Consider the following 12,691-nt stretch of genomic DNA (forward strand, 5'->3'; position numbering starts at 1 on the left):
CAGGAAATATGATATTCGTAAATAAATAAATGGTTATCAATATTTAGTAATTTGATAATAGAAAACAATTAATTATATATATTTAAATATATAAATGAAAACGTGCGAAAGTGCATAGGTGTCCACACCAGACAGGGGTCGTCCGCCCACGAAGCTGCAGACAAAGATAGTCAGGGAGAATTTGGAGAATTATGGTTTGAACTTACATTAGGCCTCCAATTTGAGAATTTGATAAGCAGGATCTATGCTAGACCTTCGGACATTACTCCTAGGCCTCTCGCCAATTTCTTTTCATGGCCCAGGTCAGTATGATTATCTTATCGTACGTAATGAAACCATCTCTTACTTACTATCAGTCAACCTACTGACTACTATGTCCACTGTGCTAAGCCCTGGTAGCAAAAGGGCTATACAATTTAGCCTAACCTAGATATGAGTCATGATGAAAGGTCACACACTATAAAGCTAAACTCGTCTAAATTGACACTGAAGGTCGATACCGACGGGTCGCAACCTTGTAACATTGTCACCAATCTGATTAAAATTAGATATAATTTCGTACTTCTTTTATTCTAATATATTTCGTCTGTATTGTCACTATACTGATTGTCAACACCAATCATTTTAATATTAATACAATATCACCTTAGCGGTTTCTGAACATATGACAAACTATAAATGAAAGTAAGCCAAATTCTCAGTTGAAATTGCATAACATTTTTTTTTAAACAATATTTATTCAAGAATTACAAATATTACATACATATATATAAACATATGGTTTTGGAAACAAGCTTTAAAAGCTTATATAAATCCATTACCATTCAAAATAAATACAATACGATACAATACAAAGTAGGGAAAAATTTACAAACTATTTACACTAAATGAAGTTCTCTTAACTGTATCAAGGTTGTAAAACAGCAGATAGGGTTCAGTATATTTAATTGTATGGATGAAATAAAATATGTTTGTTGGGGGTTTGGCTCATCGAGGTTTCGGTAATCGGCATGGCCCCACAGCGACCCTGGTCGATCGAGGCTAATATAGCGAACTGGAATATCTTACGAAGATAAACAGGTGAAGGTAAGGGCTAGATCAACAGTTTGGCATGAGTAAGTGATGAGTAAGATAAAATACTAGGTAAGACAGAATAGAATGAACCATAAGTAAGCTTCAATAGAACTAGCACAAATTAGGTAAGTATCAATAGAATAAGCAATAAATCAGGTAAGCCTCAAACGAACGAACCATAGATCTATAGAGATCAGGTTTACCTCAGTAGAGCGAACCATATATCGGGTATGACTCAATAGTACGAGTAATGGATCAGACAAATCAGGACTTTTAATAGACCATCAATAGGACGAACAATGAATCAAGTTAGGACTCAGGTAATCCCGGATAAAACGAACAATAGATCAGGTAATCCTGAATAGAACGAACCATAGATTAGGTAATCCTGAATAAAACGAACAATACATCAGGTATGCCTCAATAGAACGAACAATAGATCACGTAGGACACAATAGGACGAACAATAGATCAGGTTATCCTGAATTAAACGAACAATACATCAAATCATAAACCTGAATAAAACGAACAATACATCAGATATGTCTCAATAGCAAAAAAAAATAGATCAGGTAATCCTAAATAAAACGAACAATGGGTCAGAACAGCATTCAGCAACTGTTAACTCGGATAGATCTGGTTATAATGAATATAATAAAGACCTAAAGACGCAATGAAGCAGATGTGGTTAAAACGATGCGTTAGTTTAATATATGCATGGACAATGCTAATGATAGTGGTGTTCTCTTTAAGACTAAGATCTGGGGATCCCCGTAGGAGTAACTTAGTGTCTAGAAAATGCACGGGGAGAGTATGAAGCGTCTTGGAACTTTGAGTATGGTAACGTGGACAGTAAAGAAAGAAGTGATCATCATTTTCAAAGGAGTGGCCCCATGGACATGATGGATCTTGTAAAGTGTCGAGTAAACATGTGGCAATGGAGTTCACTCATACTGTTTCTGACTCTACAATGAATTATTTCTAATGCTCTGTCTCCAAGGTAGAAGTAACTGGGCATCTGAGTATCTTTAGCTTTTAACTGTTGTTTAAATGATTGAATGGATGTAACCGTTTCCATGTACTCAGGGAGATTATTCCAATCACGAATTGTTGATGGAAGAAAGGATTCCTGGAAAAGGGTACTCTGGCAGAATGTTGATCTTAGTTGATCCTGGTTGCGGATGTTGTAGGTATGAATGTCGCCAGTGTGGCGGGGCACTAATATATTGGTGGTGTATCATCTTGTAGAAGAGAGCGAGTTTGTGCCGATAGCGCCTGGTTTTCAATGGTAAAAAGCCAGTTTCTTTATATAGAATCTTGTGGGATGTACCCCGTGTCAGGCCTGAGATGGTTCGCAATGCGTCAAGTTGAAGATTTTCGAGGCGTTCAGCATCCCGAAGTGAGCAATTGTCCCAAACGACATCATTAAAGTCAAAGTGGTAGGATAAATGACTTATATAGCTTTTCCAAATGATTTTCGAGAAAGGCGATATTTCAGTGACCGTAAGCAGTCGATGGATTTTCTTGTTTTAGAAATGATGTGATCGATGTGTTTGTTCCACTGAAAATTATACCTAAATGCTTATGCTCGTCAGAATCAAAGATTGAGGTGCTATTGAAAAAGAGGGAGAAATTTGATGGATTAGTCTTTTTGCTGAACAAAAAACGACGTTCCATGTTTTGGCCCAGTGATTGACAAGATAGGGGGTCATGAATTACCATGCACATTGAGGTGTCATCGGCGAACAATTTAAGGTGTGATTTTATATCTTCTGCTTGTCATTTATATATAGGAGGAAAAGTAGTGGACCTAGAATTGAACCCTGAGGCACTCCGTTGGGTACGATGATTTCAGTTTATGATTGACCTTTTATTTGAAATAATTGTCTGCGATCCGAGAGGAAGTCTTTAATGAGAACTAGAAGATTCCCGGTAATCCCAATGACCTGGTGTTTACATATAAGCCCTTCATGCCAGACACGATCGAATGCCGTACTTATATCGAAGAAGATGGCCTTAGTTTCGAGTCCTTTATCAAGGTTGCCACATATCTTATGATAGATATCAACAAGTTGGTAAGTGCAGCTATCTCCGCTCCTAAAGCCAGATTGCACAGAGACAATTTTGTTATTTGAGACAAGGAAGTTGTTGAGGTATTTGTACCTGCATTTTTCAAAGACTTTTTCAAGACAGCTCAACAAGGATATTGGTCTATAATTGGAGCAGGAATGTCGGTCGCCCTTCATGTAAATTGGGGTAACGTCGGTCCGTTTCCAAATCAGTGGAAAACACTGAGAGGTTTGGAGAGAATTGAATAGGTAAGACAATGGAGAGTACAGAAATTTACAGCACAGTTTTAGAATGGTATTATTTATATGGTCACTACCACAGGCCTTGCTTGTATCAAGGGAGATCAAGATATCATAAACATCACTTGGAGTGTATAATTTGGCGAGGGGTTTTGGATTAATGTCACCTCGTGTGATAGGCACTCCTATGCATTTGAACCTCAATTACCAGGGAGTCTGTATCTTCAATTCCCGAAATTCTGATACCCTCGCGTCTTCCATATTGTTCCAACTCGCCATATTTATCTTGCAACTCAGACAATTGGTCAGATTTCTGATGGAGGTCATCCTCTAGTTTAACAACTTTTGTTTCTAGTTGGGTGATTGTCTCTTTAAGTTGGGGGCTTATTATTTTTGCCAAGGCATTGGCTATTATGTAGGTAACCCTATCATCTTGTAAAGCAGATAGTAATTGGTTTATTATAGGTCCTACCTCCATATCTCCAGTTTCGTTCTCAAACTCTCCAATTTTATTTTTCTTCGATTCGGCATCACTCACTCGGGATGAAGATCCAATACGTTTTCTGATTCCATCAAATGACATCATATTCATTATATTTGTGGTATACTGATGTACTGTTGCAGCTACAGGTTGTTGAAGAAGACAGGTATACGAGGCGAGACTCAGTCAGTCGTTGTCAACATAGACATACGTGTGCACGGGTGTGTTGAGAATCAATCAGCGCCCCTAGTTACTCCAGAGTTAACACATAAATAACATCCAACAAGGCAAAGTTATAAACTACACTATTAACACATATTTTAAATTTAATCAGTTCATTTACAATTTAGCTACTTAAACTTGAGAAAGAAGCGGCATAGCCCCACTTTTGAAAAAGGTTTTCAGAGACGATCAATACATGACTTGTCGTCTGACGCCATCTTAGTTTTTTGAATGTATTTTGTTTTTTGATTAATATAAGCTTCGGCTTGTTTTCATATCCCGTTATTTGTATATTATGTAAAGTTATTGTACCGAATTATTATTGAAATAAATATTGTTTAAATCATCACTTGGAGTGTAGATAGGTTCTTCGATTTCGATAATGCTTGGTGTTAGTGTAGGTGGGGTTAGATTTGGGTTGGGTAGTTTGGATTGACTTATAAAGTGCTGGTTGAGTGCTTCGGCCTTTTTAAGGTCGTCATCGATAATGCCGTTTTTTGGGTTAGATATGTTTCAATGCAAAAGATTTGACTAACTTCCACCAGTATTTTTCGTTGAATTTGCACTCATTTATATGGTATTCCAACTTGACTCGCAGAATTTCGGATGTGACAAAATTTCTGAACTTTCGGAACTCAGATCATGCACGGCTCAAAAATTAACGTCTTAATGCGCGGTTGATTTTTTTTTTCTGTAACCGTACAGGTCTAATGAAGATACGGCTATAATATAAATCTACGTTGTTATATAATATTCAGTAGCCCCAGGCTGTTCAATCTTTGGCTTTAAAGATTAAATCTTACTTAAGTGATTGTTAATCGGAAAATGATCACAACTACTTAACTAAAGTAGGGTTTACACACGCAACTTTATTCTTTCAACCTTGCTCAACTTTTTGTAAACACACACCGACAAGTTGAAAGAGGTTGCCTGTCTAAACATGTTCTGAAACCTTTTTCAACGTCCTTGCTACAACCTCTTTCAACCAGCAACCAGATCACATACTGGAAACAAAAATTTGAAAGAGGTTGCCTTTCTAAACATGTTCTGCAACCGCTTTCAACCAGCAACAAAATAGGTTTCAGAAGCTAAATTTTGTTGAGGTTGGCCAAGGTTTTTATTGGCTATAGGCATTGTAGGCATCGCCTTTGCATTGTAGGCATCGCCTTCGCATTGTAGGCATCGCTTCAGTATTGCAGGCATCGCTTCTGCATTGTAGGCATCGCTTCAGTATTGTAGGCATCGCTCCCGCATTGCAGGCATCGCTTCCGCATTGTAGGTAACCCTACACATTCACACTAATCTAAACGGGCCTCTGCATTCAGAAAGCTATAAACTGAGGTGAAGAATTCACACTTGCCCACGATTAGCTCTATTCCAGCTAAGGGAAACCTGTTAGGCCAGTACACACCAGATCAAGTGCGTTTGTTTGTATCTGATGATCCTGCTGTGTTGGTTGCCCAGTTGTGTTAACCCAATGACTTGATGGCTAATCAATCTTCATCCATTTTTATACGCTCACATGAATATGTGGTCGTATTTTGTCGTCGCCCCTGTCCGTCGGTCCGTCCGTCAACATTTCTTGTGAGCACTATAGAGACTACAATTTTTATCTGATTTTGATAAAACTTGGTGTGATGCTTTAGATTGATAAGATCTCGGTCAAGTTCGAATTTGACATATTTTCGATGAACGGTTTTTGAGACATTGCCCTTGACTTAGAATGCCTTGAAATTTGTTAAAAATTGTTCGTGAGATTCTGATGAAACTTGATGTGATCATTGGAATTCATAAGATCTCGGACAAGTTCTAACTTGACGCATTTTCGATGAACGGTTTTTGAGTTATTGCCCTTGACTTTGTTAAAACGCGTCGAAATTTGTTAAAAATAGTTCGTGAGCAGGATTGAAGCTACAGTTTTCAACCGAATCTGATGAAACTTGGTGAACGGTTTTTGAGTTATTGCCCTTGACTTTGTTAAAACGTGTTGAAATTTGTTAAAAATAGTTTGTGAGCAGGATTGACGCTACAGGTTTCAACCGATTCTGATGAAACTTGGTGTGATCATTGGAATTGATAAGATCTCGGACAAGTTCTAATTTTACGCATTTTCAATGAACGGTTTTTGAGTTATTGCTCTTGACTTTGTAAAAACGCGTCCAAATTTGTAAAAAATAGTTCGTGAGCAGGATTGACGCTACAGTTTTCAACCGATTCTGATGAAACTTGGTGTGATCATTGGAATTGATAAGATCTTGGACAAGTTCTAATTTGACGCATTTTCGATGAACGGTTTTTGAGCTATTGCCCTTGACTTTGTAAAAACGCGTCAATATTTGTTAAAAATAGTTCGTGAGCAAGATTGAAGCTACAGTTCTCAACCGATTCTGATGAAACTTGGTGTGATCATTGGAATTGATAAGATCTCGGACAAGTTCTAACTTGATGCATTTTCGATGAACGTTTTTTGAGTTATTGCCCTTGACGTTGTAAAAACGCGTCAACATTTGTTCGTGAGCGCAATAGAAGCTACAGTTTTCAACCGATTTCGATGAAACTTGGTGTGATCATTGAAATTGATAAGATTTCGAACAAGTTCTAACTTGACGCATTTTTGATGAAATGTTTTTGAGTTAATGCCATTAACTTACGAAAAACGCGTCAAAATTTGTTTGTGAGCACAATAGAAGCTACAGTTTTCAACCGATTCTGATGAAACTTGGTGTGATCATTGGAATTGAAAAGATCTCAGACAAGTTCTAACAAGAGATATTTTTGATGAACATTTTTTGCGTTATTGCCGTTGACTTTGTAAACACGCGTCAAAAGTTGTTTTTTGCCCTTGATTAGAGCTGTGTGATTTAATTGTTTGTTGTATTTGGGTTATTGATATTGATTTTAAAAAATTTTGTGGAATTATTCAGCATAAATAATTTCTTCAATATGATAAAATTCGTACTTTAGTCACTAAAGACTGTTTTATTATTTCTGACAGCTGCCAGTGGGCGTATGTTACCTTGCAACGCAAGCTATCTTTGTACCTTTTTGGGGAACTTTTTGATTTTGATGGTGTTTAATGGTCTTAATAAGCCAAAATTCTACTAGATGTGTAGGTGATCCGGCTTCGAGTCTCTCAATGCGATTATTGACAATGGGCCCTATGACGCCATATTCTGATCTATCAATTTTATTACCATCAACAAAATTTATGTATAAAAAGTTGAAAAGCGATATCTATGCTCACACAATCATGAAGAAGGTTGCCATGTGTGCAAATCACAAGTAGGCTGAGGGTTGAAAGAAGTTGCAGATAAAAAGGTTGCCCGTGTAATCCCATCTTAACAAGAAGTGAGATTATTCCATATGAGCTTGAAACGGCAAGCGATATCAAGTTTTTGATGAAACGTAATGGCAGTGGCTATTTACCACTGGCGTGGTAAGCGTGGTAAATAGTCAGAAGTACCCCTACAGCTATTTACCACGGCGTGGTAACTTGTTAAATTAGGCCAATGTCACCATGTTAGTCTATGGAGACAAAACGTGGTAACTAAATTTTACCACGTTTTTTTTTCTTTGGTGGATTTCATCCAACTTTTTTTCAAATTTTAAAAAATCACACTTTTTAGGTTTCAAAAATATAAATATTGTGAACATTTCACGTTGTTAACACACTAAAATAAGCATTTTGATATCTCTAGCGAAGAAAAATCTCCGCCATATTTAATATCGGTGACTATGGATTTCGGTCATTTTGGATGCTAAATTTCACAGTCTAAAAATTTCTGCAATCGCTATGTGATGTGAACCATAATGATCATACTTCGGTATTGCGTGCATTTTCAGCTGTCTAGTAGTCTGCAATTTGTTTATATATACATTTTAAAGCTATGCTTTTGACAGACTTTTATTGAATTTTTAATTTCCAAGCTATAATATTGTCTATTCCTGGTTCCCAGGCTATTGTAGGAGAAGAGTTTCAGGATTTCTGGTGCCCTTCAACACGACGAACCTCGACACTTTAGTCATCAAAACTTAATATGATATGAGTAGGATTTCTCGACACTGTTCCTATATTTGGGCTTTTGGTGCAAGGAAAACCACAAAGCCCAATCCTACTGAGCATCTAATTGCTTACTTGATTAGTATATTATCATAGAAGTGATTATTATTAATGAAAAATCAATAAAATTATAAATTTACAATGTTTTGATTGTTATGAGGCATTGCTCTTGTCTTTCGAAATGCGTTCAGTCTGTAGCTTGTAAATACTCGAGAACTTATCGCCAGCCCTATGAAAATAAAACAATTTAAGAAATGTTTGATATGAGTTATTGCCCTTGTTCTTGGAAACGTGTAGAATGCACAATTTGGACAAAACTGGTAAAATTGTTTATTATCAACTAACGATGAACTCTATCACAATATAACTTGTTCTTTAGCTAGTAAACACTGAAGACGGCACAATTATTGATAAATTTAGATAAATTTAGATACAACTTTACAACTATACAACGTTGAAAAAATATCTTAGACTCGACCGACTCACTCTTTTGAGCTAACCGAATTGTTTGTTTCCAGATGTCAGAAAAAACATACAGATAATGATACTGTTTGATTGTAGTATGTAGTAAAGGTTAGTAATGATTCAGATGTTGATTCTGTTTGACTGTAGTATGTAGTAGAGGTCAGTAATGATACAGATATTGATGTGTTTGAGTGTAGTGTGTAGTCGAGATCAGTAATAATACATATATTGATAGTGCCTGTCTGCAGTATGTTCTCTAGGTCAGTAATAATACAGATAGTGATAGTGTCTGACTGTAGTATGTAGTATAGGTCAGTAATAATACAGATGTTGATAGTATCTGACTGTAGTATGTAGTCTAGGTCAGTAATGATACAGTAATGATATTGGTAGTGTCTGACTGTAGCATGTAGTCTAGGTCAGTAATGATACGGCTATTGATAGTGTTGACTGTAGTATAATGTCTAGGTTAGTAATGATACATATATTGATAGTGTATGATTGTAGTATGTAGTCTAGGTCAGTAATGATACAGATATTGATAGTGTTTGATTGTAGTATGTTGTCTAGGTTAGTAATGATACAGATATTGACAGTGTTTGACTGTAGTTTGTAGTAAAGGTCAGTAATGATACAGATATTGATAGTGTTTGACTGTAGTATGTAGTAGAGGTTCGTAATAATACAGATATTGATAGTGTATGATAGTAGTATGTAGTCAAGGTCAGTAATGATACAGTAATGATATTGGTAGTGTCTGACTGTAGCATGTAGTCTGACCTCCACTACATACTACAATCAATCACTATCAATATTTGTATCATTCCGACCTCTACTACATACTACAGTCAGACACTATCAATATCATTACTGTATCATTACTGACCTCTACTCAAACTACAGTCAAACATTGTCAATATCTGTATCATTACTGACCTCTACTACATACTACAGTCAAACACTATCAATATCTGTACCGTTACTTCCCTCTACTACAAACTACAGTCAAACACTGTCAATATATGTATCATTACTAACCTCGACTACATACTACAGTCAAACACTATCAATATCTGCATCATTACTGACCTCTACTACATACTACAGTCAAACACTATCAATATCTGTATCATTACTGACCTCTACTATTTACTACAGCCAAACACTATCAATATCTGTATCATTACTGACCTCTCCTACAAACTACAATCAAACACTTTCAATATCTGTATCATTACTGACCTAGACTACTTACTACAGTCAAACACTATCGATATATGTTCCATTACTACACTATGCTATAGTCAAACAGTATCAATTGTATCATTACTGACCACTACTACATACTACAGTCAGACACTATCAATATCTGTATCATTACTGACCTCTACTACTTACTACAGTCAAACACTATCAATATCTGTTCCATTACTAAACTATACTATAGTCAAACAATATCAATATATGTATCATTACTGACCTCGACTACATACTACAGTCAAACACTATCAATATCTGCAACATTACTGACCTCTACTACATACTACAGTCAAACACTATCAATATCTGCATCATTACTGACCTCGACTACATACTACAGTCAAACAATATCAATATCTGCATCATTACTGACCTCTACTACATACTACAGTCAAACACTATCAATATCTGTATCATTACTGACCTCTACTACTTACTACAGTCAAACACTATCAATATCTGTATCATTACTGACCTCTACTACAAACTACAATCAAACATTGTCAATATCTGTATCATTACTGCAGACATCTTCTGTATACTAGTTTCAAACACGGATAATTCACATGTGAATTTGAGGCCCAAATTTGGACGGTGACCAGTGAACACTATTCGTGATGAATTACCTGCCCTTTTTGCACACGTAGATGTCGCTTAACCATTCTCATTGTCATTGGTTTTGTGAGCCCGGTCTGATAAGACGCACGTGCAGGGATGAGTCGCAAAGCGTGGAATGGAGTGAAAAAGCCCGACATGTTGGAATGTCTAAAGACATTCAGAACTAATGGGCAGCCTCCAAAGGTTATGGCGAATTGGAAGGAAGCAGTAAATATAGAGACCCTGAAAATAGAAGAGCTAAAATCTGGCTTTGAGAAAATGGATGTAGATCCAACAGAAATGGCACAACTGTTGGGCATAGCGGAAACAAGGGAAAATCTAATCGTAATGGCGATAGCCACAATTTTAACAGCGCTAGAATCGGACAAAGGGGATGATGAACCCCCGAAGAAAAAAGCGAAGAAAGTCAACGATAAGGTAATTAGTCGGTTTTGTGTTATTTGTAAAACTGTTTCAAAAAGTAAGTGGTAGTCATGTGAGTTGTTTGTACGATAGATTCTGACCCGATTGTGGGCTTTAGGGGTGGTCCTTTCGGTATTATGTACAGTTGGTAAAGGTTCTTCTAAAATTCCTTAAAATGAATCCGGTCATCAACGGATATGGCTCTACATGACTTTGGCTACAGGCGCTGTGGGAGTGTGTAAAAGGAGATTGTAGAGGAGTGGCTAATAAGGCGCAGTGTTTCGGGCTTTGATCATGTATGTAAACAGTATAATTAGGTCATGACCGTGTAATTTTGGCTAGGACAAGTTCACTTTGGAGATAATCTATCGAACTTTATATACGGTGGATGTTATATCTGGGATGTATTGAGCTGCATATAATTTTAGTATGTATTCTGTTACGTGATTTATGATTTGACTGTTCTTGTCCGTTAAATGACAAGTAGTGAATTCAAAAAAATTTTGAATGAATTTCCATCCCACACACCCCCTACTCTGATAAAATGTTAGCTTGAAAAGGTCATCGTAGTTTGTAACAAAAGTTTCGGGAGTCAGAATAATCATGTATAGGTAGTTAATTAAAGCTAGTTAGGTATTGACTGTTTTCGTCCGTTAAATGGCAAGCAGTTACTTTACATTGGTTCTAAATGAATTTCCTTCCCCCACACACTCTATTCTCGTATAAAATCTAAGATTGAAAAGTAAATGTGGTGCGTGTAGCTGAAGGTGACAAAAGTTATAATTTGGGTAGAGAATGGGGATATTCATGACTAGTTAGGGCTATGTGTGACTGTTCTTGCCCGTTAAATGACAAGCAGTTCGGGTTGTCTTAAATAGATTTTATGCCAACTGTTTGTGTAGCAGTAAATTGGTTTGTATATTTCGTGTCTAGGTAATGTTTGGGTAGCAAAGAGAAACTGTTTGTGTAACAGTACATTGGTTTGTATATTTAGTGACTAGATAATGCTTGTGTAGCACAGAGAAACTGTTTGTGTAACGGTATATTGGTTTATTTGTATTAGTGACTAGATAATGCTTGTGTAGCAAAGAAAAACTGTTTGTGTAGCAGTAAATTGGTTTGTATATTTAGTGTCTAGGTAATGTTTGGGTAGCAAAGAGAAAATTGTTTGTGTAACGGTACATTGGTTTGTATATTTAGTGTCTAGTTAATGCTTATGTAGCAAAGAGAAACTGTTTGTGTAACGGTACATTGGTTTGTATATTTAGTGTCTAGGTAATGCTTGTGTAGCAAAGAGAAACTGTTTTTTGTAGCGGTAAATTGGCTAAGGAAAACTTGTTATGTAGCAGAGTAGTAAGTCAGTTGTGAATATTAGTTTTGGGATAGTTAGCCTAACGAGCGGTGACTGTTTAGCTGGTGTGTAGAAGGGAGAGAATGCTATGACTTGTTGGGTAGTGGTTAGTAGGTATTTAGAGGTATGGTTTAGTGTAAAATAGAAATGGGGCTCAAATGAATGTGGTTATGTGTGGTAACGTTATGTCCTGTAGTAAATGTGTATTTTGAAATGGTTGTGAGGTAAAATTTACTTCTTGTTTCAGAATCCAGGTGCAGGTATTGATAAAGTTTCCATAAAAGAAAGAATTGTTGAGTTAGATTCGTTAATTGGCAGTAAAAAATATGTTAAGCAGAAGGATATGTTGCCAACGGATGTAGAGAAGTTTCTCGAAGAATACAGTAAAAGCACAATAGATAAAGCGACACCCCATGATATGCGAGCTTTTTTAGTGTATAAAGAATCGT

At 36.5% G+C, this 12,691-nt stretch overlaps 2 protein-coding genes across 2 annotated transcripts in view; one reads left to right on the top strand and one right to left on the bottom strand.

Annotated features, from left to right (window-relative positions):
• Positions 1-1,550: 1,550 nt before the first annotated feature.
• On the bottom strand, positions 1,551-3,975 carry LOTGIDRAFT_158375 (hypothetical protein; the record flags this gene model as incomplete). Its single annotated transcript, XM_009051538.1, has 2 exons — positions 1,551-1,589; positions 3,592-3,975. The coding sequence occupies 2 exons, from the start codon at positions 3,973-3,975 to the stop codon at positions 1,551-1,553; spliced, it is 423 nt and encodes a 140-aa protein (XP_009049786.1).
• A 6,610-nt stretch (positions 3,976-10,585) lies between these two features.
• Positions 10,586-12,691, top strand: part of LOTGIDRAFT_158376 (hypothetical protein) — a gene marked incomplete at both ends in the record, with an annotated part of 3,100 nt that continues 994 nt past the window's right edge. Inside the window, 2 exons of the mRNA XM_009051539.1 lie at positions 10,586-10,906; positions 12,490-12,689. Of these exons, the coding sequence (XP_009049787.1) occupies positions 10,586-10,906; positions 12,490-12,689 (521 nt within the window). The remainder of the gene's footprint in view (positions 10,907-12,489; positions 12,690-12,691) is intronic.

The sequence above is a fragment of the Lottia gigantea genome, assembly GCF_000327385.1.
Source record: "Lottia gigantea unplaced genomic scaffold LOTGIsca_17, whole genome shotgun sequence".
Taxonomy (NCBI): Eukaryota; Metazoa; Mollusca; class Gastropoda; family Lottiidae; genus Lottia; species Lottia gigantea.